The 27,794-nt window shown below is 49.3% G+C and overlaps 1 protein-coding gene across 6 annotated transcripts; it reads right to left on the minus strand.

Annotated features, from left to right (window-relative positions):
- Positions 1–355: 355 nt before the first annotated feature.
- LIPA (lipase A, lysosomal acid type) lies at positions 356–27,794 on the minus strand. 6 transcript variants are annotated; one of them, XM_041728858.1, is made up of 10 exons: positions 27,667–27,794; positions 24,297–24,408; positions 22,560–22,677; positions 12,082–12,280; positions 10,868–10,977; positions 10,165–10,301; positions 5,799–5,945; positions 4,773–4,844; positions 2,705–2,776; positions 356–1,810 (listed from the first exon to the last, which is right to left on the minus strand). In XM_041728858.1, the coding sequence occupies exons 2-10, from the start codon at positions 24,405–24,407 to the stop codon at positions 1,577–1,579; spliced, it is 1,200 nt and encodes a 399-aa protein (XP_041584792.1). In that variant the 5' UTR covers position 24,408; positions 27,667–27,794; the 3' UTR covers positions 356–1,576. The 6 variants fall into 6 exon arrangements, with proteins under 6 accessions (XP_041584792.1, XP_041584794.1, XP_041584795.1 ...); XM_041728860.1 differs by lacking the exon at positions 27,667–27,794 and adding an exon at positions 27,644–27,665; XM_041728861.1 differs by lacking the exon at positions 27,667–27,794 and adding an exon at positions 27,620–27,631.

A 27,794-nucleotide genomic window follows, 5' to 3' on the forward strand; every position in this document is an offset into this window, starting at 1 on the left:
AGGGCCCAAAGGCCCACGGACAGTGTCAGTGAGGCTTTACCAGGGGCGGGGGGGAGAAGATGAGAAAGAAAAGCCTAAATCCTGCCATAAGAGACAGTCAAGTACAGAAGGGCCAGCAAATAAAGGAGAATGCGGGGGCCCCCGGGGGGCTCAGTGGCTGAGCATCTGCCTTCTGCCCAGGGCGTGACCCTGGGTCCTGGGATTGAGTCCTGCATTGGGTCCCTGCAGCGAGCCTGCTTCTCCCTCTGCCGTGTCTCTGCCTCTCTCTCTGTGTCTCTCATGAATAAGTAAATAAAATGTAAAACAAACAAACAAACAAAAAAAAACCCCACATACATACACACAGCCCCTCAGGTCCATGAAGCTACTGAGTTTTATTGCAAAGTTCCAATAAGACTTTTTCAGTGTTACAAAGTGGTATCGTGCTGCCTGCACACATCAGCCAGTACCAAGCATCGTTTATTATCGCAGCCAAAAGAGCTGAACCAGAAAAACCTATCGGTTGTCCTTCTGTCCATCTGTTTGTATTGCAAGGACATGGCACAGCAAGGAAGGCAGGTGAGTAAGGGCTTCGTGAACTAGGAGTGGGGTCTGGAGCATTGACAGCATGGACACGTACGAAACTAAAGACACGGGAAGAATCCCTGAGCATTAATCTGAAAACATTCATGTCACATTTCTCTTGGGTGAAAATGGTTAGGACACTCCTCCCGGGCAGCCCTGGGCTCCTGCCTCCGACGCCCAAGCACCGAGTCACAGCGGCCGGCCTAGCAGACGCTAACCCCATGGAGGAGACTGGGGCTCCCTCCTGGTCCACTTGTCTTCTCACACCAGTGGATTTCTGGCCTGCTGCATGATGAGAGGATCCTGACTACGGAGGCTTTCCTGTACTCAGGCCATGTAAAATATAGGGTGTTGGGGGGTCGTTTTAATGAGTAGAATTTATTGTCTGAAGATTCCAGCCAATTGTTTTGTTTGGTCTGAGCAATTTAAACATTTGCTAAATAACGAGAATCATGGTTGTTGGCTAAAATTCATTATAGAATCTTTACGACTGGCCCAGCTCTGCACCGACTGCATGAGAACATGAGGGTGTCACTTAGCTCTCCGGTGACTCCAAGGCCGCTGGACTGAGCAGCCCTTTGAGGCAAAGAGATAAGAACTGGGCACATCCTGACCATTTTCAAATCAAAAGTCCGGTTATTTGCCAACGAACCTCACAGCTTTCAAACCCCATCACATACTTAGCATGTGTGTCTTGTGCAAGGTAAAAAGGCAGTATTGTGTATTTTAAATTGTAAGGATATACACAACAGTTAGGACCTTTTGCAAGTCAGTGGTAGCTTTAAAGAGGCTGCACCATGTTTGAGACACGAGCTTCACACAGGCCGCGACGAGAGAAAGTAAGCTAGCGCGTTTCTAATCCTGGAGAGACCTGAGCAACTTCAGTCATCACTCGATGGGATACAAAAAAATTTAAAAGGCTTGGGAAAGACAATGATTTTAGAGAAATCAAGCCAACAAATTTAAACGTGACTCGTCACCCGAACTGGTGACAGTTTCTCCAGCGTGGCTCTCACAGATACTTCCTCATTAGGTTCACTATTTCGTTGTAGAGTCGCCAAGGAGCATCCAAGCCCCAGATAAAGTCCAGATGCTGCCAGTCAGGGATAAACTTGTTGTACACCAGGTGGGTGATCTGGGGCAGCAAAACGCCGACGTCGTCGACATCCGCCAGCAAGTCGTTGCCGCCGCTCCAGACAGCGGTGGGCACGAGCATGTCCTTCACCTTGTAAGGGGGAGGGTAAGTCTGCAGTAAAACCAACAGAAGGCTTTGCTGTTGTTTCACTTTTCAAAAACACAAGCAATCCTCATTCAATACCGATTAGTAAGTGTGATGGGACAGTGGAAGACGAAGTTCTGACAACGGCTTTCAGCTCACTTTTGAAGTCACTACTACTGGAGCAAAAAGAAACCTAACCCTGAGCACAGACCTGTAACCCTAGTAACTGCCAGCTATCGCCCGCTGCCCCGTGCCAGACACCACGGCAGGTGCTTCGGTGCTTCAGCCCCAGAAGAAGGCGCTGATCTCTGGGCGGCGGATGCGAAGCCCTGGAGCCTGGGAGGTTGGGCGGGGGTGTCCTACACCCTACTCTGACTTCCTCTCCCTCTGGGGTTCCACACAGGTCACAGGAACTCTGCCCAGCTCAGTTCCCTTACCTTCCATAACGATAACAGCCAGCACACCTGCCACACGGGCAGTGTGAGAACTAAACAGGAAAAATATGGGCCACGTGCCTCAGGCTTTAGAGCACTTGGTGCTCAGAAAATGGTCTGTTTCTGTATATTTGGAAGAAAAGGCTTAGGCTGTGCAGCCCGGCCAGCTGCCAGGGAGCAGACTGAGGGTTCCCTGACCCTAGAGTCCATGTTCCTGGTCACACTGAACGATGTGAGATGGTGACAGTTGTTACAGAGCCAGCGGAAAAGACCAGGATGGGAGGCCCAGGCCACACCACCCACCACAAGGCTCGGGTTGTTCCAGAAGATGGAGGGAAACTGCCACCGTCTATTCAGGTCTCCCTCACATCTCCCCCAGCACCCGAGCACCCACCCCCCACCCAGCCCAGAGGCCCCGTGACTCCAGCTGCTCCGCTGGTGGTTTTTCAGAGCCAGGTTTAATTCTAAAGACTTTTGAAGCCCTTACCTGATTGTAATGGAAATAATTCCTGGCACAGCTTCCCCAGTCAAAGGCTTGGAACTTCTGGTATTTAATAAACTAAAAAGAAGATAATTTGAGGGAAAATGTTATCTGACACAGAAGTTTGAGAAAGCGTCACAGGTTGCTAGAGTTAGCTGTATCCTCAGAAGTCCATTTTATGCTGACCCCAGATTTACTCTTTATTTCCAAACTGTAATTTAAAATAAAACCGCAAAAAATAAAAAATATAAATAAATAAATAAATAAATAAATAAATAAATAAATAAATAAATAAATTAAAAAATGAAATAAAATAAAACCGCATGGGGGGGAGCATCTGGGTGGCTCAGTCAGTTGAATGTCTGCTTCCTGGTTTCGGCTCAGGTCATGATCTCAGGGTCATGAGATCGAGCCCCACATCAGGGTCTGTGCTCAGCACAGAATCTGCTTGAGATTCTCTCCCTTTCTCCCTCCATCCCCTTCCCCTACTCTAAATAGTTCTAAATAAATAATAACGTCTTTACATAAATTAATTAAATGGCACTGGTACTGTAACGGTGCTGTGTGGTGACAGATGGTAGCTACGCCCGTGGGAGCACAGCATGACCCAAAGACTCGTCGAATCGCTGTGCCGTACACCTGAGACCAATGTAACATTGTGTGACAACTACACTTCAATAAAATAAATAATACAAGAATTTCCTTTTGGTTGGAATGTAGCTACCCTATGATACACTAAAGCAGCTACACATGTGCTGTGAATGACACTGGATCAATGACTATACTCATGAGATAAACTTTATGCTGTTTACTGAAATGTGAATCTTAAACATTTCAAAGAGTTAACTACCTTGTTTGGGAAAGAAATGGATATTACATGTAATATACATATTAAGACTTATATAGGGATTAAAATGTACAGGGATTAATAAATTCATACTAGTATAAAATACTGATTATATATTAACATACTCATGTGGATTACTATAAATACTATGTTCTACGTCTACTAATCTGTGAATTAATATATTTATTTATCATCCCCATCATAGTTTCTACATATCCACTTTTAGAAGCCTGGATTGTAGCCAACCCAACAGCCTACCGTGAGCCCAACTCCCCTTACTTTTTTAAACAATATTTTGTTAAAAGGGGCAACTCAGATGTAGATGGTGACTACCCAGTGTTTGGCAACTGCTCTCCAAGGCACCTACAGCATCTTGGTTTGGAGCTTAAATGGTGAGTTAGTTCATATTTAAAAAGAAGTTATAGAGACACCTGGGTGTCTCAGTAGGCTAATCAAGCATCTGCCTTGGGCTCAGGTGGTGACTTCAGGGTCCTGGGATGGAGCCCCACACCGGGCCGGCCCCCTACTCAGCAGGGAGTCTGCTTCTCTCTCTGTCCCTCCGCCCCCCTCTTTCAAATAAATAAATAAAATCTTAAAAAAAAAAAAGGTTAGGAAGGAAATTCCTACAAAAATATGTCCTAAGGTAGAAATAAGCCCCTGATAATACTGTTAGGTGGGAATAAAGCAAGTTATGAAAGAATAAGTAGAAGAAAATAATGTAAGCCATCTAATTAATTAATCAGCCTCTTCCTACAACTATTATTTCTATCATAAGAGCATTATTTTTTTTTTCCTATACATGATTCCTGAATTTTCTGGAATGAACATGCATTGCTTTCTGGTACGGGACAAGACAATCAAAACTGCATTTTAAAAGCAAGTGGTTCCCATTGATGCGATGACTGGTTTAGCTCTGGTTTATCCACTGTGTTCCTGGGTTAGTGCTGACGTTGCAGCCTCCCTCTCAAAGCCGCTCCAAAATCTTGCTTTGTGGAACAACACAGAAATAAGATAAATCTAGGACTCCGTGAAAAACTGATGGGGGGAGGGGAGGGCAGGGGAAAAAAGTCAAGCCTGATAGCTGCTGGGTGAACTCGCAAACAGTACGGTAGCACAATGCCAGGAACCCAGGACACGGGGGCAGGAAACCAGCCCCGCTCTGGAAGCGGACTGGCTTTGTGGGGGGCAGTGGGGGGGCAAACCCCAGTGCGCCCCCGGAACACCTACCTGGGCCCAGTGCAAGATGTTTTGCACAGAAGTTCCAGCAGGAGAGTGTGATATATACACAGGCACTCTAGACTGCAAAATAAATACATTGGAATAAGTAAAGGACACGGCATTCAGGAGGCACCGGTAAGAAACATGTTCTGCACTTCGGAGCCACAATCTCAAATGTATGAGACGAAGAGCAAGGAAAAAAGTTCTAGTTCTCTGACTACAAATACGTCCTACAAAAAGACGTACAACCACGCACACGCAGAATATGTAGGAAGGAAGCAGAGAGACACAGTAACTAACTGTAGGGCTGCGTGGGTTTAGGTTACGGGTCATTTCCATTTTCTTCAGACCTTGCTTTTGTCATTGGGAACAAGAAAAATTGATATCACTTAAAAGAATTCCCTGGAGTCTTCATTCTAGAATTTTAAAGCCTGTTTTCAAAATGCAACATTACAAATGACAAATATATTTAGAAATACCAGCACTGGGGTGCCTGCATGGCTCAACCGGGTAAGCGTCTGCCTTCGGCTCAGGTCAGGACCCCAGGCCCCTGCTCGGGGGGGATCCTGCTTCTCCCTCTGCCTCTGCCCCTGCCCCTGTGCATGCTCATGCTCTCTCTCTCACTCTCCCTCAAAATACATAAAAATTTTTTTAAAAAAAGCATTAGAAGTACCAGCATATTGCTGACCAAAGATCTACATTTTATAAAATAAGAAATGTGTGCACACACAGACACACACACACACACACAAATTTAAATACACTTAACCATTATTTTTTCAAAAGAAACAGATCACTAGAATGAATATAATTATCAGGACTTAAATTACGACAAGTCTCCTCACTCAGCAGGAAGTTGCCCACAGCAGACCTGAGACCAGCAGACAGCATCCCCAGGCACCTGCCAAAGTGAATCCCTTGCGTCTTCAGCGAGGTCATTTCATGCTTCTCTTACATCCTCCAGCACACATGCATGTTCACACACAAGATAAACTCACTGAAAGCTCAAGCAAGTGTGATCATAAACACACATACCATGTTTAAGTTCTTCTCATTAAATCCACAGATAATAAAAACGGCATTTCCACAGAGCTCCTTCAGAATGACGTGAGAGCAAAAGTGTGCGCTCAGCCACTTCAGAAGCATACTCTGGGGGAGAAATTCTTTGGACCCGAGTAAGTCCTATAAAATAAAAAGAAACCCAAGAATATCTCAGCATTTCATTCTGGCCTACAAGCCCCCCAACCCACCTCCGAAGCAGAGACGCACACCAAGTGTCCCCACATGAGACCCCAGAAGACGAATGGCAACCGGCGGACGGTCACACCAGCATACTTACACGATAGGTTTACTAAGGCAAAAGCAGATGTTAGAGATGTGGACTTAAAGTCTCCAGTGAGGAAAAGAGGCAGAAAAACCAAATAAGTTAACAAACAGCAGACTTTGTACAGCAGGAAGGGGCAATGGGACGTGCAGGTGGCTCAGGGGTTGAGCCTCTGCCTTCTGTTCAGGTCGTGACCCCGGGGTCCTGGAAAGGAGTCCATTTCCCCCGCTGCTTGTGTCTCTCATGAATAAATAAGTAAAAATTTAAAAAAAGAAAAGAAAAGGAAGGGGCATTAATGATCACTCATCCCAGGGCCATCCCCAAGAACTCTCATTGACTGCTGGGCTGGTAGTGACTTCCAAGAAAGTCAAAACCAAGGCTGGTCAACAACGTGTCTCATGTAGGACACATACATCCATATAAAATCCATATAAATTCTACTGGCCAGTGAGCCGATTCCTGCCCACTACCTGTTGTGTTTTTCTTTTCATGCTTTTTTATTGTGATAGAGCATGAGGAACACAAAATTTTACCATTCTAACCATTTTTTAAGTGTTCAGTTCAGGGGCATTAGGACACACATTATTGTGCAGCCCACACCACTATTCCTCTCCAGAGCTCTCCCAACATCTCAAGCTAAAACTCCATTCCCACTAAACAATAACTCCTCCTTCTTCCTCCACCTGTGCTGCCTATTCGTTAATAAAGTTTTATTGGCACACAGGTGCACTCATTTTCTTCTGCTTTGTCTCTGGCTGTTTTCACACTAAAGGGGCAGAGTTCAGTCGTTACAACAGAGGCCATGTGACCCACAAAGCCAACAACACATCCTACGGGGCCCTTTAGAGACCAAGTGTGCCGACTCCTGTCTCCACAAGCCCTGACCAACGGCCGCTGAGCCTGTGCTCAAGGATCTCTGGGGCAATCACTATGCCCCCAAAGATCTTCACGTACGGGTGCAATGCGAAACAGGAAAAGCATCTTCCTTACGTTGCACCCAAATTTGTCCCCCTAGGATTTATACTTCTGCAGATGCCTACCCCACGGAGGGACGAGCAGGGGTGAAAAGTTCAAATGCCTACCAAGGCCGTGTTCCTCCATCCCAGGAAAAAAAAAAAAAAAAAAAGGTATGTGGAAGCCCTAATTCCCAGTATCTCGGCATGTGACCTTATTAGAGTCAGGCCCTTACAGAGGCCGTCAAGGGAAGATGAGGTGAGCAGCGTGGCCCCCCACGCAGTAGGACCAGGGTCCTTACAGAAAGGAGGACTCTGGGTAGAGACAGACACGCAGGGGGTGCTCACACATGCGGAGATGAAGGCAGAAACGGGAGAGAGCCTCTCACAAGCCAAGGAGAGCGGAGCAAGCCACCAGAAGCCAGGGCGGGGGGGGGGGGGGGGCGAGGCATGGGGCAGGGTCCTCCTCACAGGCCTAATAGACCTGCAGCGGTGGCACGAAAGCGCAGCGTGTAAAACGGAGAATGTGAAATGCCATGCTGCCTGGGTGACGTTCTGAACCGGAAAGCTTAACCCAGCCTAAGGGTGCAACCGCTTTGGGGTACACAACACTCTTCCCTGCCCCCCAAAATAATCAATTATTGAGATTTCAGCGTTAGATATGCTTTTTAAAGGGTGTGACTGATTTGAAGTTGTTACACCACATGGGCCACATTCAGCCCTACTTCGGGCAAGTTCTGTCCCCGTGCGCAGAGCCCGTGAGCTCTATCGGACCCGTCTTCTACAGGATGGCCACTGGGTCCCCTCGGGTTGCCTCTTCTCCTGACTAGCCGCATGATGACTGGCTGGGGGGGAGCGAGAAGCATGTGCAGAGCAGGACGCTGCAGGAAGAGGCATCAGTATGCAAAACTCCTGGCTTTAAGTCTACGTGATGGTCACATGTGACAAAGAGATTTTGGGGTTCTTTACTAAAACCACGGAGACAGGGCATCCCTGACGTGGGGCACAATACGCCACATTCTCCTTTGGACGGACGGGGTGGTGACGCTGACCTTGAACTTAATTTATTTATTTTCTATTTTTTTGACCTTGCACTTTAAAACTGCTAACCGAACGTCACTGTGGCACACTCCACCGGCAACTACGTCAAAGCAGGACAGAGTGTTCCAAAAAAGAAAAATTCACCTTATGTACACTTACAGGCCTGCTCAGGTCAATCCTGAAGTCTTCCTAACTTACATCATCGTGTTCTGAGAGTGAGGGCACTGAGCTTCCGTGGAGGCAACCCAGATTTCCCACAGCAGCTAATTGAGAGGTTTTAGGAACATTTATTTTTCCCATTCTGTCACTGTCCCAGGATATCAGAAAACACTGCTGTCTGGGACAGGGACTCCAGAGGACCAGGCTGTTTAGTCTACAGTAAGGTCCTATGGGGTGTTCTGTGAAAGTGCAAATCCCCAGGGCCCTCTGCAGACTTAACGAGGCACCGCCTCCAAGGCGGGAAGTGGGGGGGGGTCTACCTTTACAAGGCTATTAAATCACAACCTCCAAGGATTACATGAAATCAGAGACGCTCCTATGACAGAGCCACTTCAGTTCTTCGGGAAGAAGGTACAGGGGCATGGCCACGGCACATAAGCAACAACCTCAGCATCTACCACGGGAGTCTGGCTACGTAGGCGGCAGTTCCTGGGACGTGATGAGCACTGGGTGTTACGTGCAAGTGATGAATCGCTGAACTCTACCCCTGAAACTAATAATACACTCTAAACTACTTAATTGAATTTAAATTTAAAAAAAAAGAAGAAGAAAAAGGTGGGAAAAAGCCCTTAGCTTTAGTTATCTGGATTTCAAAAGACAAAAAAAGAAAAAGTAAGCGGTAATTCCTGCTAAGGGGGAAGAACGGGTCAGTGTTTTATGCAGTCGCATGACAGCTCTCCAAGTGGAAGGCACGACCCTCAGAGCAATATATACCTAAGTTGGCCACCGTCAGCGTTAAAACAAAACACTGAATTTCTCTCAGGATCTGTGTGTGTATTTAAATCCACACCCAGGGAATCCCTGGGGGGCTCAGTGGTGGAGCGTCTGCCTTTGGCCCAGGGCGCGATCCTGGAGTCCTGGGATCGAGTCCTGCGTCGGGCTCCCTGCGTGGAGCCTGCTTCTCCCTCTTCCTTTCTGCCTGTGTCTCTGCTTCTTTCTATGTCTATCATAAATAAATAAATCTTTAAAAAATAATAAAAATAAAAAATAAATCCACACCCAAGGTCTATAGGAAAAGGCCCCATGCTGAGCACCTTGTTCAACTCTAAGGAGTGAGAAGGCCTGGGTAACGGATGGAAGGGCACTTTATTTGTAATCTCTGAATTGTTTGTAATGAAACCTGAAGCTTCTACGACCCGAGTCTGGTTAGAGGGGGCCACACGTAACGTGCACTTCTGGTCACGGGGGCAGAGGATCCATCTTATGTGACGGTCGGCTTCCAAAATCAGAGTACAGTCTGCAGCATTCCCTGTGCGTGTGTATAAATGTATCGCACGGGAAGCACATCGGGTGCATGAGTAATGGGCCATCTGGCCTCTGCTGGTTCTCAACTCCTCCTCCTGAAAACTGCTTTGTCCTTGGACAGAGCTTGGGGGAGCTCACAGAGCTCCTGGGTTGAGCCTCAGGCGGTTACTGGCCTGTGTTTGGGGTCAGACTATGAAATGCAATAGGAACAGTGTCTTTAGGTTGCCCTTGGGGCCAGGGTCCGGCATGTGGGGGCAGCACCTGCCTCTTCCTCCCAGGCACAGGCTCCCTGGGCTCTCCACGTGGCATCAAGAGCAACTCTAGCGGCTTAAGGGTTCCCTTGGGCTCCCTTTGTGTGGTGGGTGGTGAGTGGCACTGACAAGTGACCCATGAAAAGACAATGCCCCTGCAGCATTAGTGACCCGCCTTCCCTGACCCCCTAGGACCTGGAAGCAGGGGTGATGGGGACAGAAACACCATGGCGAGAAGCCCCACTATTCCATCAACAGCGAGACGGACCGGGGGAAGGCGCAGATTCTCCCTCTAAGGGCCAATTCTTCAGGTCTGAAAAGGAAGTTTGTGGGGCAAGAGGGGTTGGGGGTCGGGGGAGTCCACGTACCTTCAGGAGAAATTCTGGTAATTCTCCTAATCTGCAGAGAGGGCTGGTAGAGAACTGGATCGAAGCCACAGGAGCCAGGGCAAAAAACATTTTGACCTTTGCGGCCAGCTCGGGGATCTGTGAAAATGCTATAAAACCTGTGGGAACAGAAGGAAGATACTTGGAATTCCCTCTTGCAGGACTTCCTCTGAGGCCGGCAAGGCTGCGCGGCAGCCCCGGGGCCCTGCAGCAGCAGCACGGTCACCAGGGCAGGACCCGCAAACCAGGAGGGCGCTGAGTGACCAGGACATGTGCAGCTGATTCAGTTCTGAGCCTGCGTACGCGCTGGACGAAGTCCAGAAGCTCCCCCTCGGTCAGCTAAGCCGAGCCTGGGAAAGACTCTCCCCAACAGGCTGCCCCACCACCAGCCCCAGGGAACGTTTACCGCGGCCCTCAGATCAGTCACCAAAGACTCAAAAGGAACTTATGTGCTTAGAATGTTCTAGCTCTAACGTATCTCTTGATATGAAAGTCTGCATTTCCAGAGAACATGAGGTAGTACCCACATTCTCTGCCCTTCCCCTATTCGTTATTTTTGCTTGGCATTAAAACAAAAAACACACATCTCAATTTGAACTAACATTTTTTTTTTCATATTTTACTTTCAGGAACAAATGCAAACCGGACTAAGACATTCCATCAAGCTCTCGTCTTTATCACATACCTATTGTGGTGCCTTGAGAGTGACCCACGTAATACACTTGCTTTTGGCCCGTTTTATTCAGGATGAAGTTGATTGAAGCTGGTAGGTCATAATTTGCCATTTCATCATAACTGGAATCCAAAAAAGGAACGCTCTCGTGAGGACACCGCATGCAAACACAAGTGCACGCGCACAGTAAGGCTGCGTTGTGACGGCGCCCGTAAGCTGAGCCCAGCCGGGAAGAGTAGCACCGAGCACAGAACATGTTAACAGAGCGGCGCGGGCCACCTTCTAACTGTGCCTCCCAAGGGTCACCACTGCCTTCGCCTCTCATGCCACAAATTAGCTTAACCCATTCTTTTTTTTTAAGATGCCAAGCCACCCAGGTGCCCCTAATTCCTGAATTTTCCCATAAGTATGGCCAAACAGCATGTCTGGCTACACCCATGCTGCTGTGCGGCCGCTGGCTGTCTGTTGTGTAGACACACAACACTCACCTTGTCCATCCACTGCTGATGGGCATTGATAGTTTCGGCCTTTTCACCACTACAAATGGTGTGACAAGTATATCCTTGCCCGGGCCTTTGGTAAAAACTCCCACGCTCGCGTTTCCTGTCCTTATAGGTAACTACGGTTTTTCAAATGAGAAACAAGCCTGGAGGAGTCCACAGCCCTGACCTTCTCTAACACCAGGTAGCAGGACACAGCCGTGGGCCCGCGCGTGTGCCGCTTGTCATCCGGAGATGCGCGCGCAGACTTTACCGCCTGTGCCAGGCTCTCCCCTGTATCCTCTCCTTTGATTCTCTCGATGACCTCATGAGTTAGGCATTTATTAGCCCCGTTTTACAAAAAAACATTACTGACATGTCACTCCATGAGTAATAGGCAGAGCCAGAAGTAACAGAGAGGAGAGGACAATTTCTGGAAATAGAAAAGCAGTGCATGTTTATGGAGGAAGGAAGAAGGTCATAGGACACGAGTCACCCAGCAGCTCCCACACGACCCGGACTGCCAATATAACTAAACATCCGTAACTGGATCTAAATCTCAAATGTAATTATTTGCTTGTAATTCAGCTTGCTGTGATTTACTAAATTCCTCAGTAGGCTTTCACCCTTTAACAACCTTTTGCAACCTCTCCTACTGCCCTGAGTTCCCTGTTGATCTGCCTCCCCAGAGTGCCTGCCTGAAGGGTGCTAAGGAAGCAGACCCCATCGCGAGCAACTCAAACACACCTGAAAGCCCAGAACTCATCTTGGTCTATGGAGAGGGTCTTGTGCTTCCGGGACCAGGTGTTGCCCCTGCTGTTCCCCAGCCACACGTCAAAACCGGCGTCGGCCAGGATGAAGCCCAGGCTGCTGTTGGGCAGGTTGGTGACCCAGTTACTAGCATCTGCCAGCAAGCCATGCTGCAGGAACACCACTGCCTTAGGACCTGGAAAACATTGGTGTTTAGGCGGGGGAGCACCCAGCTATAAAGCAAACGTGAGATCGTAATGAGCAGATAATTCATAAAAGATCCCAAAGCAAATAGTGACTCAAAAACAAACTAAAATGTCAAGGTGGGATCCCTGGACAGCAGTTTGGTGCCTGCCTTTGGCCCAGGGCACGATCCTGGCGACCCGGGATCGAATCCCACATCAGGCTCCCGGTGCATGGGGCCTGCTTCTCCCTCTGCCTGTGTCTCTGCCTCTCTCTCTCTCTCTCTCTCTCTCTGTGTGTGTGTGTGTGTGTGTGACTATCATAAATAAATAAAAAAATTTAAAAAATTTTTTTAAAAATAAAATGTCAAGGTAACAACGTACTCCTATACAACGTCAATAAAGAACATCTTTTTAAGTGCTGCTGGTAAAGTCACAGCAAAAACAGAGGATTTTGTGTAGCTAACAAGACACATTCACTTCACCATAAAAAAATGTTAATACATTCTTAAGACCTTGTGAAATGCTTCTGTAACCTATTTGTCCAGTAATTACATTTCTTACAATGTATCCTGACAAAATAAATCGAAAGACAGAAAAATATGCACACAAATTCCTAAATATATATATACACACACGTTCTTTTATCTATATATTTTTTTTTTTTTTTTTGCTCACCTATACAGTGATGTAGAGGTAAAACAAGACTCGGGAGCCAGAGAAACGTGACCTCTGGCTGCTGACATCATGTTAAGACCATTTAGTCATTCGTTAACCAAACACGTATTGAGCACCAACTATGTGCCAGGCACTCCCAGCACTGGGGACGTAGCAGGAGGGAAACAATTCGCCCTCACGGAGCTGACGTCATATTGACCATGAGTGTTGGAGACAGACAAGCCAAGGCTCCAGGCTGTCCCTCCAACCTGGGATGTGCTGCCCCGCGCAGGGTCCTTCAGCGTCGGCAACCCTGATGGTCCCCCGCAGCAGGGAGATGTGGGACGCGCCTCACGAGGGCCAGCGGGCGGCGAGCTACGGGATGCTACTGGAAGAGCTCTCAGCGAAGTGCCTGGCACGCAGCGAGTGCCCGACGCACGTCGGCTCACTACCGTCACCCGGGCAGTCTGGGTCTCCGCTCCGTAAACAACTGTCAACAGAAATGAATGAGCTTGTCTGGCCCTAGGGGGCGGGGGAAGCTAACTGTTAAGTAGTCCAATTATTTATTGCAATAATTAAGCCACCAGCGACGACAAGGACTGTGGCAGCCTGGAAGCTTATGATGTGGCCTAAAAGGCAGGGAAAGAAGGCAAAGCACAAGACAACAGGCTACTCTGGATGACAGCGGGGCAGCGACGATGGGCACGAAGTGGGAAGAGCGTGAAGCAGCGAGGGAAAATGGGAAGAAAGATCCGTCTGGACGAATGTTTATTTCTGTTTATGTCCGAATACGGATTTGGGTGGTGACTGTCCCTCTGAAGCAAGGTGGGCTCTCCAGGCAGCTCCAGGGGCAGCGTCCAAGCGCTTCCAGCGTGGGCACCGCATGGGTACTGCGTCTGTAAAGGCAGTGGGATGCCCTGCCTGGCAAGGGCCCGACGCGACTCCTCTGACCTCATGATACACAGCAGGGACCCATCCGTGACCTCCCACCGTCACGGAGAGAATAGAGGGCAAAACAGACAGGACTGGGGCAGCGTTATGAGCACTCCTTGGAGGTCAATGCTTATTTTGGTGCCACGTTACCAGGGTGACCTGGCTCAGAAAGCTCCACGTACAAGGGTCGGGGCATCTATGGCATCTGAGAGGCCAGCTCCCCACTGTTAGTGAAGATCACAATCCGGCAGCAGAAATAAGAATCATCATAAAGGGATTCCTGGGGGGGCTCCCCCCAGTTGGTGAAGCGTCTGCTTTTGGCTCAGATCATGATTGCAGGGTCCTGGGATTGAGTCCTGCGTCGGGCTCTCTGCTCAGCAGGGCATCTGCTTCTCTTTCCCCCTTTGCCCCTCCCTGACTTCCACTCTTGCTCTCTCTCTCTCACGCTCCCAAATAATTAAAAAAATAAAATAAATACAGTAAATAAATTTTAGTACACGTGATAGGTTTTAAACAACAGTTGCTCGTCAGCAGGGCTGCCCTGTGTGCAGCGACAGCAACAAGAGGCATCATGGCTCAGGGTAATGGGGCAGCCTGTGTGACAGGCCCCTGGGAGCCACACATCACCGCTAACGTGTTTCTTCCACACAGTGAGACACTCGCCTCCATCAAAGGTGCTCTGGGGCCGCGCCGGGAGGAGTAAGACTTGACCTTGAAAGGCCAGCAAGTCAGGCTGATCGAGGAGACACTGGCCGCACTCAGGCATGACCGGCCTGGACTGCCTTGTTCCGAGGGGTGCACCTGCCTGTGACGTCCGTGGTCACACAGAAGCACGGTCTGCAGGGGGCCACCTCCCTGGGGGAACACGGAGTCCAGATGCTCCAGGAGCCTGGTGACCCCTGGCCAAGAAGTGGCCTCTGCACTGGGCCATCTCGGGGGAACCAGGCGTGGCCTCCCCGGGGGGTGCAGCCAGGCCAGGGCCGAGGCCTGTGGGGGGCCAGTGGCCACAGGTCCCTGGGGGCTCTGTGCTTCACTTCCCTCCCTCACCGAGGAGCCGCAAAGGAGAAATGTTGGAATTGGCAAGTTGACGATGCACCAGGAAACTCTTAAACCACCACCAGTAAATCCTTGGATCCCACGGGCAGCGAGAAGCCCCTGAGGCTCTCTGGGAAGGGCAAGTGCAAAGCCGAGAAGGGGCACACGTCAGGGTAGCATGTGCTCGGGACCCCGGCCTACCTCATGGGAGTGAGGTGAGGAAAGGAGCTGCCACCGGGGCAGGGGGTGACACATGGCCTGACGGCGACGCTGGGCCACTCAGTCCTAGCCACGCATCTGCAGAATTTCTACTGAGCCTGCTGGACAATAAGAGCACTAGAAGCCCAAACCCATCAAGCTGTGACTCAAGGGGCACCCAGGGGGGCCCAGTCAGTGAAGCATCTGCCTTCAGCTCAAATCCTGATCCAGGGTCCTGGGATCGAGTCTGGCTCCCTGCTCAGCGGGGTGTCTGCTTCTCCCTCTGCCTCTGCCTCTACCCCCCTGCTGTGCGCTCTCTGTTTCTCTCCTAAATGAATAAATAAAATCTTTTTTTAAAAAAAGAGAAGTGACTGAAAACATGTATTTTGCATAAACCTTTCCCGGTGCCTATACTACATCAGACGCTGGGCTAGATGTGGGAGACAGAGGTGGGCAACGCACACGCCCTCCCCCGAGGTGCTACACTGTGGCCCAGGAACAGACACACAGTCATCTTCTAGGCCAGGCCCCCTCAGGAAAGCCCACAGGAAAGAAAGTCATGCAGCCAGAGGCAGGGACACTTTAGCCAGGAAGGGAAACACAGATGGCTGCACGGGGGGTTCTGGCAAAGAAAAGGGCCCCTGGATTCGTAGAACCGACAGGGTGCCCCAGGCTGCAGCCAGACGGGACCCCAGAGTGCACGTGGATGCTCCCTGAGGTCTGATGCCAGGAGGGGTGGGGGCCGGTGGTCAAGGTCGGTGCCTTGTGTGACCCAGAGACATGAAGGACCCTGTGGGGTGCACGTCCTTCCAGGCTGGGCCACCTTCCTTTCTTTCTAGAACCAAAGGGCCCTCATGGGCATCTGGCACTCATGGTTCTGTTAAACACAATGGGTCATCGGCAGACAAAACATTAACCAAGCCTGGCCTGGGGTGGCACAGAGGTGGCACAGAGGTGCTGACAAGCTTGTCTCCTCCCCCTGGCATTCAGCGACTGCAGGAGGGCACCCAGAAACGACAGGGCCGTGGAGATGGGCCTGCCCGTGTGCCCGCCGGAATCCCTCCCTTGCTCCTGGCAGGCGAGAGGAGGGAAGGGATCATGTCATTCTTCCCCATCCCACTATCAATCAAGGACTTGAACATTTGCTGGAAAAGGAGTATCGCTCTAGTGGGGCACCCGCGGGGCTCAGTGGTGGAGCCTCTACCCTCGGTCCAGGGCGTGACCCCGGGGTCCCGGGATCGAGTCCCAGGTCGGGCTCCCTGCATGGAGCCTGCTTCTCCCTCTGCCTGGGTCTCTGCCTCTCTCTCTCTTTGTATCTCTCATGAATAAATAAAACTTTTTTTAAAAAAATCTTGAGATGGGAATATCAGCCTGGATTAGCTGGCAGGTCCATGTAAACATAAGGGTCTTTCTAAGAGGGGGGCAGGAGGACTAGAGAGAGAGAGAGGGAGAGGGAGGTGGAAGATGCTTCGCTGTTGGCTTTGAAGGTAGGGGATGGGACCAGAAGCCAAGGAATGTGGGCAGCTTCGAGATGCTAGAAGAGACAAGAAAATAGATTCTCCCCTAGAACCTCCAGAAGGAACGCAGCCCTGCCAATGCCTTGGTCTTAGGACCTCTGACCTCCAGAACCGTCAGACAGGAGGAGTGTGGGGGTATCAAGCCACAGTATGGCTAAGGAATCTGTGCGGGGTCGTGGAGCCAGCAATCCCGGAACAGGACACAGGCGGGCGGTACGTCTCCAGGACCTAAAGAAGAGATAGGCCTGGCTCCTCGCTGGTTTGGAAGGAGACTGCACAACCTAAAGCCTTCCAGAATAGCTCAGAAGGTGAGCTCTGAGTCACACGAGGGCTCCCCCGGCCTCCTGCTCCTTCTGCCAAGGCAGATTCTAGACAAAACGGCATCGAGGACTTGCTTGTGGTGCACACACTGCCACCATGTCGCCCCCGGTAAGGCAAAGTCAGGATCGCCCCTTGTTTTAGAGTCCCTGCAATCATCCCTAGGACTGGACAATTCAAGAGACCTGGAGCCCCAGCAAGGCAGGCCCTCAACAGTGCACGAGCCCAAAGTCCAGGGCTGGTTCAAACCATCCCTGAGGCAGGACTCCGATCACGAAAAACTCCCAAACCGTAGCAGGCATTCTGGCATCTGGTTAATTTGTGGTTATCACTAGTATTTTCATAACAGCTCCTGATTATGGGTCCGGCGCTGTGTTCCACATGGATTGTGCTGTTACGAGAGAATGTGACGATCCACCCCCATGCTAAAGACAACGGATGCCCGGAGATAGAGGGAGGTTACGTGACCTGTGCTAGCACACTCGCCCAGCGGGAGCCAAGCTGTCTTCATTCCAAAGTCCCCACTTTAACCACTGTTCCAACAAAATCGGTCATTAAAAAGCAAAGTGGTAGGGGACAAGAGGTGTGCTTACAAGTACTCCATTTGTACCCAACCACTTCAACGCAAGCCGAGCACGCTACTTCCCAAAGCTGGCTGCGTATCAAAAGATACACAACCGGCTGGAGCACTTCAAAAACATACACCTTTCGGGCCCAGCTCCTGATTTAGGGAACTAAATCCTGATTTAGGAACTCCAGGGACAGGCCTGGAAGTAGTTATTTTCGACAGGCTGCCTCAGCTCTCCGGATGCAGCCCACCCACAGCTGTGTTCAAGGGGCCCTCACCCAATGGGGCGCAGGTTCTCCCTCTGCTGCGCCAGCCTGGCCCAGAGAGGACCGTGCTGCCTAAATACCCAGAGAGAGGCCACACGTGGAGATCCCAGGCTGACATCCCACAGGTTCCTGGAGGCGGTTCTAGAGCCTCCTTGTCAAGAACTATGAAGAGCAGACTTCCACTTATCCAGAGCAGAGGGCTACTGAGTGAATTTGAAGAGTCGGCCTCCAAACACAGTCCAGAGCACTCTCAGCAAGTAGTACCAGGGGGAAGCCGTAGTCATAACACTTACAGTCACACTGGAGAAAAGAAGAAGGAGGGGCTTATATCCAAAACAGTCAGGGCCAGGAATTTCCAAGACATAAGCTGGTGCACAGGTCACCTGAACAGAGCACTTCCCATACTGTGGCTTTATCTGGGGACATCACCTTGTCCCCAGGGCAGAGTGGGTAGGAGCTCAGTCCTAAGCCATGTCAACCAGCTGCCTCACCACAGGCAAACCAATCGAGCTCCATAAACCCTGGTCCCCTCACCTGTAACAGAGGTAAGGGTTGCACGAGAATCCACCTCCCGATCCGTGGGGAGCACCTGGCCCAGCCCCAGGAAGGGCTCCAAGCCGTGCACTTTCCACGGGCATCTGTGGCTATGCCCGAGCTCTGGAGCACGGACTCCTCCACACCTGCGTGGCCTTGGCCCTCGATGCCCTGCTCCACCATGTCCCAGGAGGGCCCAGGCTGGAAGGCCTCTTGGAGAGACTGAAGCCTTGGCTGGAGGGACAACTGAATAGTCTGAAGAAGCCTCAGCCTCAGAGAGCGTACGGTCTAGTGAGGATGGAAATCACAGACCCCGTGAGCATCAGAACACGTTATGACCTTGGTCTTCCCGCCATCGGTGCTGGGAGGGAAACACCGGAGGGCTCAGAATGAGCAGCGGGGGCTGGCCTGGCGAGCGGCTGGGGAATCCTCCCGGAGAGGTAACGCGGGGGACAGGACAGAGGGAGGGCGAACCAGGAGGAAGACAGGGAACTGCAGGAGGCACGGCTCCCGACGGGACACTCTGCTTTCCACCCCGACTGTTGCAGCCCCAGCCTGTACACGGACAGCACGTGCAAGGCTGGAACCGGCCTGCGCAGCTCCGTGAGGTCAAGGTCTGAACACAGTCACCTACCCCACGTGCCGTCGGAGCCAAGCACACCTGGGCGTGCATTCAGCTGGCCAGAGCCGACCAGCCGGGCATTGATTAAAGACCCTGCCTGTGCCCAGTGTAGCTGAGGGGCCAGGAATTACATCTCAGCCTGTTGGGGCCTTCGGGGAGCTCGCTGGGGCACAGCGTTTCCTCAGAGACTGCTCTGTTAGCGATTGCACAGAAGAACAGAAAAGCCAGAAATAATCAGAACCCTAAAATAATCAAAGGCAAACACAGTCAATGGCCCTTCTGTCCAAAGATCCAATTCACAAGCCTGACTGTGACTTTTCAGTGAGGACTTCAAAAGCTCCAGAGGCCAGCCCTGGGGCGTCTCGGCCAAGGGGAAGTTCAAAACGCCTGAAGACAACTACTCATATCCCACAGTCCCACCGCTTGGCTCATGGGGCCATCATACCACCATCAACAGGTACTCATGAGGTACCTGTATCAGATAAACCAATCCACTCCTGGCGCTTTGTTGGGCAATTGCATTATAGGGAACGTATTTCCCAATTAAGCAACAGGTCTGCCTTGTTGTGGTCGCTGTTCTATTTTAGGCAAGACAATATGCATTTCCTGGTTTTAGTCAAAGAAAAGAAATCACCTAATCATCATGGGATCCACTTGCCCCATACTTATGACTTAAGGTTGCGTTCTCTAGTTCAAAGAGCACTGTCTCTGGAGTCAGACGGGCTGAGCCACTATTCTTTGCCTCAAAGCAGTTTCTTTCTGTGTCACCCAGTAAAATGAGGGTGTTCACCTAGAACACAGGTTCCAGAATGCAAGGGCCTTGGAATCCACCAGGAAGTAAGTTTAAAATGCAAACTCTCCAGATCCCGGGTTCACACAGGACGTTGACATCCTTCCAGTGCTGGTGTCCCGTGACTTTCTGAAATTAGGTTGAACACATGAAAACAGAACCACTTCCCTTCTAAAGATGGGTTTCCTAATTTCAATTCCCTTTTGGAGCGAGTGCAGAGCAGGGGTAGCTCAACACTTGACAGAGAAGTTGGCTTAACAGCAAGAAGCACACACATGCGCTCCACAGGCCACTAAGAGCTTTCTAAATATGTGTTCCACACTGACTGGCTGGTAGGACATTGGCCAGACAGGCAAATGATTGTCTACACCAGTGCATTCTTTACTGAGTCCAAAAACCCTCTAAAAATATGTGTGTCATACATGTGTACACAGGGTTCTGTTCTATTTTACTATAGAGAAGGTGTACGGGGCTGCCTGGGGGGGCTCAGTCAGTGAAGCATCTGCCTTTGGCTCAGGTCATGAGCTCAGGGTCCTAGGGTCCTGTGCGTTCCCCATTCCGAGGACCAAGGGTATCCACGGCCCCACAGCACGCACGCCAGCCAACCACCACCACCACCAAAGACTTTGGACTAGAAGCCACAGGACCCGAGTGAGCAAGACTAAAAGGGAGTCATGGGATCATCCAGCCAATCAACTGTTTCTGCTGGTGAAGAATCCAAGATGCAGAGGCAAAAGCACCAGGGCCTCTGCCAGCTGACACAGACCTAGCGCTGAACTCATGACCCCTTCCTGCCACCAGGGAGCCAACTGAGACCGGTGCTCGCTTTCCTCTCCTGGCAGGGCACAGCGCTCCAGCTGCAGGAGTGGCGCTGCCCACAGGCATGGTGGGCGGCCCTCACTATCGGCTCTAATGCTGCGTGAGACCCAAGCCTGGGGGCACGTCCACAGAACAGAGAGGGTGCATTGTCTAGGCCTGTTTTCATGGAGCTTCTTTTAGCAGAGATTCACATTACTAATTGGTCAACTAACCTTAAGAGATATATCAGTGCAGTCTTTTTTTTTATATGGGATCTGAAAGCAAAGGGTTTACTAAAAAAACCAAAAACCAAACAAAGAAGCAAACAGCAAGGAAAGTACGATCCTATGTTCACTTTGGAATAAGTATACATTTTTGTGTGTTTTGAGCAGAAAAAAAATAGAAGCCCTCAGCATAGCTCACTACTCATTTTTTGCAACATACTTACAATAAGGAAGCTTAATGATGATATATATGTGTAAATCATAAAAATCTCAAGAATTAGAAATTAAATATAAAAAAATGACTTATGCATTAGGAAATGCCTTCTTATAGTTAGAATTTATGGAAGAAAAAATAGACACTCTAGATTAAGAAAAAAAAAAGAATGCCACAAAGCTCATGCTAACATAGGTTTTTAGTTTGCTTTGAATAATAATTTGAGAAAGAACTGAGGGAAAAAAGCCCTTCTGCTCACATAAAATGTTAATGGAAGAACAGTTAGTCATCAAATTTCCTTAATCTCAATTTTCATTTTCCAAGGAAAGTCTCTACAAACAGAAAATGTTAGAGCATAAGGCACATCTGGAGAAATGACTGAATTGGGATCAGATCCTTAGTCTGATACATGTTTAACAATTTCAGGTAGTCTGTCTAGAAATTCATTAATCTGAATCAGAAACCACAGTTTTGCTATGGGAAGATACATACCTATCTTCAAAGCTTTAAGGACGTTCATGTATTACTAGTGAGAGTGGAACAAGACCACACGACAAGCAATTTAACAGCATCTGTCTGTCAAAATCACAAATGTATTCAACATCCTCTGACTCAAAAATTCTATTTCTGGAAACGAATCTTACAAACAAAATTGCACACATACAAGGTTATTTTCAACTGAAGTATTTGTCTTCTACCGGAAGACTAGAAACAGCCCAAATGCCCATTATTAGGGCATCTGTCAAGTAAGTCATGGTATAGCTAAGCTATACCGAACAGTGAAGGGACGCTTGGGGGGCTCCGGGGTTGGGCGTCTGCCTTCGGCTCAGGGCGTGACCCCGGAGTCCCGGGATCGAGTCCCGCGTCGGGCTCCCCACAGGGAGCCTGCTTCTCCCTCTGCCTGGGTCTCTGCCTCCCTCTCTGTGTTTCTCATGAATAAATAAATAAAAACTTAAAGAAAAAAAAAGAACAGTGAAGTATTCTATGTATTGTATGGAAAGATTTCCAAGATATTAAGTAAAAAATTCAAGAATCAAAAGAATGTGTGTTACAGTCCACCTTTTGTATTAAAATGGAAGCAGGGAAAAATAATAATTATGTTCATATCTGTTTCTAAAGAGATTTTTTTAGAGGTGAAGAAATCAGAGATTTGGGAAGGATACATATACACCTGGGGGAGTCCAACAATGAGACAGCAGGGAGGGATTTCACTGTATGGCTTTTTATTTCCTTTAAGTTTTGAACTATGTGAATACATTGCCTGTTCGACAATTTAATTTTCAAACAGCAAAAGCTATCTTCGTAATGCTCAAAACCTTTCATTAATAAGGTGCTTCCTTATGACAAAGAGAGCAGAGATTTCAGCACGTCCTCCAACAAAACTGACCTTCAAATCTTGAAGCAAAATATGAAGTTAGATGATTCATCCTTACCTATTTAAAAACAGTATTTTTATATGCCTCGTGTAAATGTAACACTTTTAGTACTTGACCTAAAAATAACATTTCAATGCTTTGAAGTTAAAACTCAACTTGGTCACTGATACAAAAACCAGCCAAATACCAGCACTGCGAGTACTTCGCAGAGCCCTGCTCTCTCACCAGAGAAAAGGCCCATACCTTCGTCAGAACGGCCGTTTCTCCCGTGAGGGATTCGGTGGAGGCAAAGAATATATCCATCTTCCGTCTCGATGAAGTGCTCCTCACTAGGGAATCCCCAATGAGAGATAATTCCACTCTAGAGAGAAAAAGAATATTGGAAAGTCTGTGGACAGAAGCCGACACGCTCTCCCACCTGAACAGGTTGAGGGGAAGACAAAGTGTAGGCATTCTTCAGCCTTTAAGCCATTGATTGTCCCTGAACTCCTACTGTGCTCTCTCCAGAAGCACCTCCCGAACAGGGGGGAGCCTCCGCACGTTTTATCCATGTGTTCTGCTCACAGGTGTTTGATTAACCTTGGTTTCAACATTCTAGCATGTTCTACACCAAACGTGTCTAACTCACCACGGCTTTCGGCCTGTTTCCATCTTGGCTCCACAGGGAGACACACACTTCTTTCTTTTCTAAATATGTCAGCTAATACAGCCACCTACCACTACCCTTATTTTAAAAGGGCCTGTCCTGGGAAACATAGTATCTCATTAACCCATTTTTATCAATGACCTAATAAAATAATGCTAACAAGAGACAGTAATAAAATACACAATAGTAAGGTGGAGCTGAAGAATAAGAGATGAAAAATAGGAAATTATGATCAAATTCACTTCTCCATAAGGAACAACCCATGGAGCCAACTGTCAATCAGGAGCTCAGTGGGTGTGGATAATTCAAGCATCTCGATTTAATGTAAGTGCTCACTATCCTCTCTATCACAAGTATTTGAAAGAATTGATTGCGTCATTTTTACAGAATAAAAATTTTAGAGGAGGGAGAGGAATGAAAGAAAAAATTGGGGACGAGAAATAACACTTGGCCTTAAGACCCTGATATATCAGGTTATATTCTCTTGACTCACTATGGATTTATCTGCCTCTGAGCTTGCCTGGATTCTTCACTGAGGTCACTGCATCATCTGCTTCAAAGTAGCTATTCTTGGGGCGCCTGGGTGGCTCAGTTAAGTGTCCAACTCTTGATTTAAGCTCAGGGCATGATTTCAGGGTCACGAGATCGAGCTCCGCATCAGGCTCCTTACTACGCATGGAACCTGCTTAAGATTCTCTCTCTCTCCTTCTCCCTATGCTCCTCCCCACCATGCTTGCTCTTAAAAAAAACATAATAATAATAAAAAATAAAGTATTTTCTATAGTCACTTGTATTTTCCCAATATTTTATGTCTAAGTGAGGTATTTCCAGATTTTACTGTTTACTTAAAATTAATAACTCTGAACTGTGTCAATTACTCAACAAATTATATTTGCAAAGGTCTAACAAATTTTTTTTCAGATATGTTGATCTTTGTCTTGAACTGTATTCCCTGGGCATTGCTAATCACACTCCTTGTCCAGTGTATCATAAAAGTAGCACTTGGTAGCACATTCTTGCAAAGTTTTGATACATTTTTATCATTCTTTCAATAAATGCAGTGAGACTTAAAGATGAAATGAATTTATAAAAATGTCATTTATCCCATCAAGAAGCATGTAGTTTTACCAGTTAAGTGCAATTCGTAAAACGCACGTTACCTGGTGGGAAAGGCAGCAAACAAAATCTAAGGTTCAGAGAACATGAAAAGCACAATGACATATAAAGAGATTAGTCTGTAGCTTCACGTAGCCCACATAACTGAATCACAGAAAATAATGCACATCTGTCATTGCTGCATTTTAAAAGCCTCTTTGAGACTCTGAGAAACTTACCACGTTCATCTTCGTTTCAGGATCCAAGGATGCCAGCTTCCCTTTGAGGGCCTCAGAACGCAGGGTCCCAAGGACCAAACAGATTACCAATCCCAGGAGCTGCATTTTCATTCTGCACAAAATAGTCTGCAGTTATTTGTCTGAATTTCACTACACAGCTTATGTTGGTAGATTAATGCTTCCATATAAAGTTCTGAACCAGGTTTAGGGCAGGTAAACATCGGGTCAAGGGCAAATACGATACAAAAGACTCCAGCCATATAGGGAAACCAAAAAATAAGGAACCACTTTTTTACTAAAACTCCCCCACCTGCCTTCACCAGTTAACATGTGACCTTCGGAGCCCAGCACACCCACTCACTCTTTCACCACAAGGTTCAACCAATTGTTCCTAAGAAATAACAGAAGAGGGGACTTAGAAGACAATAGGCTGAAAATAGGGAAGAGCCACAGAATTCCAGCACCTGTTAGCCTCCCACCTTTTCCCTTCTAATTGTGATTTAAACATTTTCAAGTCCAGTATCAGTTCTTGCCTTCTACTGTTTTTGTTCCCACACAAAATTACACGTCAGGATTCAAATTTGTCACTCAAATATTATGCTAAGTGAAATAAGCAAGACTGAGAAAGACAAATACCGTATGATTCCACATGTATGTGCAATCTAAAAAAAAAAAGAAGAGTACACAAAAATCAGAAACAAACCCATAAATGCAGAGAACTGATGGCATAGGGGTAGGGGTAGGGGGTGGGCAAAATGGGTGAAGGGCAGTGGGAGCTACAGGCTTGTAGTTATGGGAGGAATAGGTCTCGGGATGAAAGGCACAGCACAGGGGATAGAGCCGATGTTTTTGGAAGAGAGTTACATGGTTCTAGATGGTAGCTACACTCTGAGTACAGCATGAAGTCCAAAGGTGTTGAACCACTATGTTGTGTACCTGAAGCTAATGTAACATTGTGTCAACACTGTGTCAATTACACATTATAATGTATGATAATATGTTTTTAAAAGTAAATAAAACAGATATGTCATCCAAGGAAAAGACTGGAATGAACTAGAGCCTGGAAGAGAAACAGGATAGAAGACCAATCCCTCTCCCCTGCTGAGACCTTGCAACCACCCACAATGATCTAGTTCCCACCAGGGATGGCGCAAAATCACAGCACAGCAAAGACCTTGGGGCTGAATGTTAAAGGCAAAGTGAAGAGAGTCCCCCCAGGAACCTGGATGGTTAGAGGCAAAACTGGAGCTGGAGGCATTCTTTGCTTTTAAAAATATATTCACTCAAGAAAAGGTGTGTGCATGTATATCCATACAAAGACTTGTACAAACATGTTTATAACAGCCTGTGTGTAATACACAAAAACTAGAAAAACCCAAATGCCCCAAATGGGTGGAGATATATATATATATACACACATGAATATATCTACTACTCAGCAATAAAAGGAGTGAACACACAATGGATGAATCTCAAAACAATTATGGGAATGAAAGCCAGACCTAAAAAAAAAAAGAAGGAATAAATACATATGATTCCATTTATATAAAACTCTGGAAAATGCAACGTAATCTCTATTGATGGAAAGCAGATCTCCGCTGCCTGAGAAGAAAAGGAGTGAGAAGAAAGGATTACAAGGGGCTACAAGGAATGTTTTGAGGGAGCTGGACAGGTTCACTATGCTGAATTTACCAAGGGTTTCATGGGAGCACACGTACGGCAAAAGTTATGGAACCGTTGGTTTAAAGTGTTGTCATTGTACATCCATACACTAGGGCGGTTTATCTGAGTATTCCACCAACCTTAGAGACGTTCTCTAGAGACTGTCGTGCAAATCCTGCCAATGCAAGTCCTGTTGATGCTGCAGTTACTTCTCCAAGCCATGGAGCACACTGTGCATCCAGAAAGAAAGGAATGTAACCTTGAGTCTGCACTGGCAGAGAGGCTCCCTTGGCAATTACAACTGTTTTGTTGTGGTGGTTGGGAAGGCCACCTCCCAAGCCACCTTTTATCATAAATTCAACCGCCCCAAAGTCCATATTTTTACTAGGGAGCAGGGAAGAGATTGAAAAGGAAGAAAGAAAGGTTATGCCCACAACTAAAGAATTCCGTGGCAGCAGACGCCTTCCACCGGGTGCTAACCTACAGAGTCTGCGGAAAAGCTGCAGGAGGGTAACAGCTAAGGGCTCTCAACTGCACACGTCCCTCTGCTCACTTTTCCTTCCATCCCATTAAGCCAGCTTTTCAACCAAGTAGTCAACAGGTCCTGGGAAGGATGATGACTGAGTTTAGAGCAAGACAAAGCTCCCTTCCAGGCTGGATTGTTTGTTTTTCCAGGCTTTCTTAGCAACTTTAATCTCCCTTCTTTCTACACCATAACACGCGAGCAAGGCTCTGCCCTGTTTCACCCCGGCCCTCGGCGGCATCTGAGTCACTTAGAACCCCTGGATCTTCAGGGGCGCCCTGGACACAGCAGGTGCGCGGCGCAGGTGCTGGAACACGAGACAGGGGTCGGCCCCAAGGTCCCAGGTAACGGTATGGTCAGGACCCAGTCCACCGCCCGGCAGTAGCTCGGCTCCGTTTACACTCGCTGCGCCCACGCCCGGCTTCTCTCCCACCTGGGCCGGCTTCTCTCCCACCTGGGCCGACACCTGGGCGCGCACCGTTAGACCCCGGCCGGCCCGGGGCGCAGAGATTCAGCTCGGGCGGGGGGTGCCTCCAGGGCCAGGGCCAGGGCAATACGGAGCCCCGCAGCACTCACCCCACACCCCCCGGGCCCCGCAGCCCGCAGCCCTCACCCCCGGCGCCCCGCAGCCCCCAGCGCCCCAGGGCACGCACCCCCCCCCCGGGAACCCCGCAGCCCGCACCCCTCTGCGCCCCAGGGCACGCACCCCCAGGCGCCCCGCAGCACTCACCCCCGGCGCCCCGCAGCACTCACCCCCGGCGCCCCAGGGCACGCACCCCCAGGCGCCCCGCAGCACTCACCCCCGGCGCCCCAGGGCAGCCCCAGGGCACGCACCCCCAGGCGCCCCGCAGCACTCACCCCCGGCGCCCCAGGGCACGCACCCCCAGGCGCCCCGCAGCACTCACCCCCGGCGCCCCGCAGCACTCACCCCCGGCGCCCCAGGGCACGCACCCCCAGGCGCCCCGCAGCACTCACCCCCGGCGCCCCAGGGCACGCACCCCCAGGCGCCCCGCAGCACTCACCCCCGGCGCCCCGCAGCACTCACCCCCGGCGCCCCAGGGCACGCACCCCCAGGCGCCCCGCAGCACTCACCCCCGGCGCCCCGCAGCACTCACCCCCGGCGCCCCAGGGCACGCACCCCCAGGCGCCCCGCAGCACTCACCCCCGGCGCCCCGCAGCACTCACCCCTCCGCGCCCCGCAGCCCGCCCCGGCCGCAAGGCCTCTTGAGCGGAGCCCGAGGGCGGGACCCGGGACGCGGGGGGCCGGTGCCCCCCCCAGCCACGCTCGCCGCCAATCGCAGCGGCAGCCGCCG

This window comes from Vulpes lagopus, chromosome 14 (assembly GCF_018345385.1).
Source record: "Vulpes lagopus strain Blue_001 chromosome 14, ASM1834538v1, whole genome shotgun sequence".
Lineage (NCBI taxonomy): Eukaryota > Metazoa > Chordata > Mammalia > Carnivora > Canidae > Vulpes > Vulpes lagopus.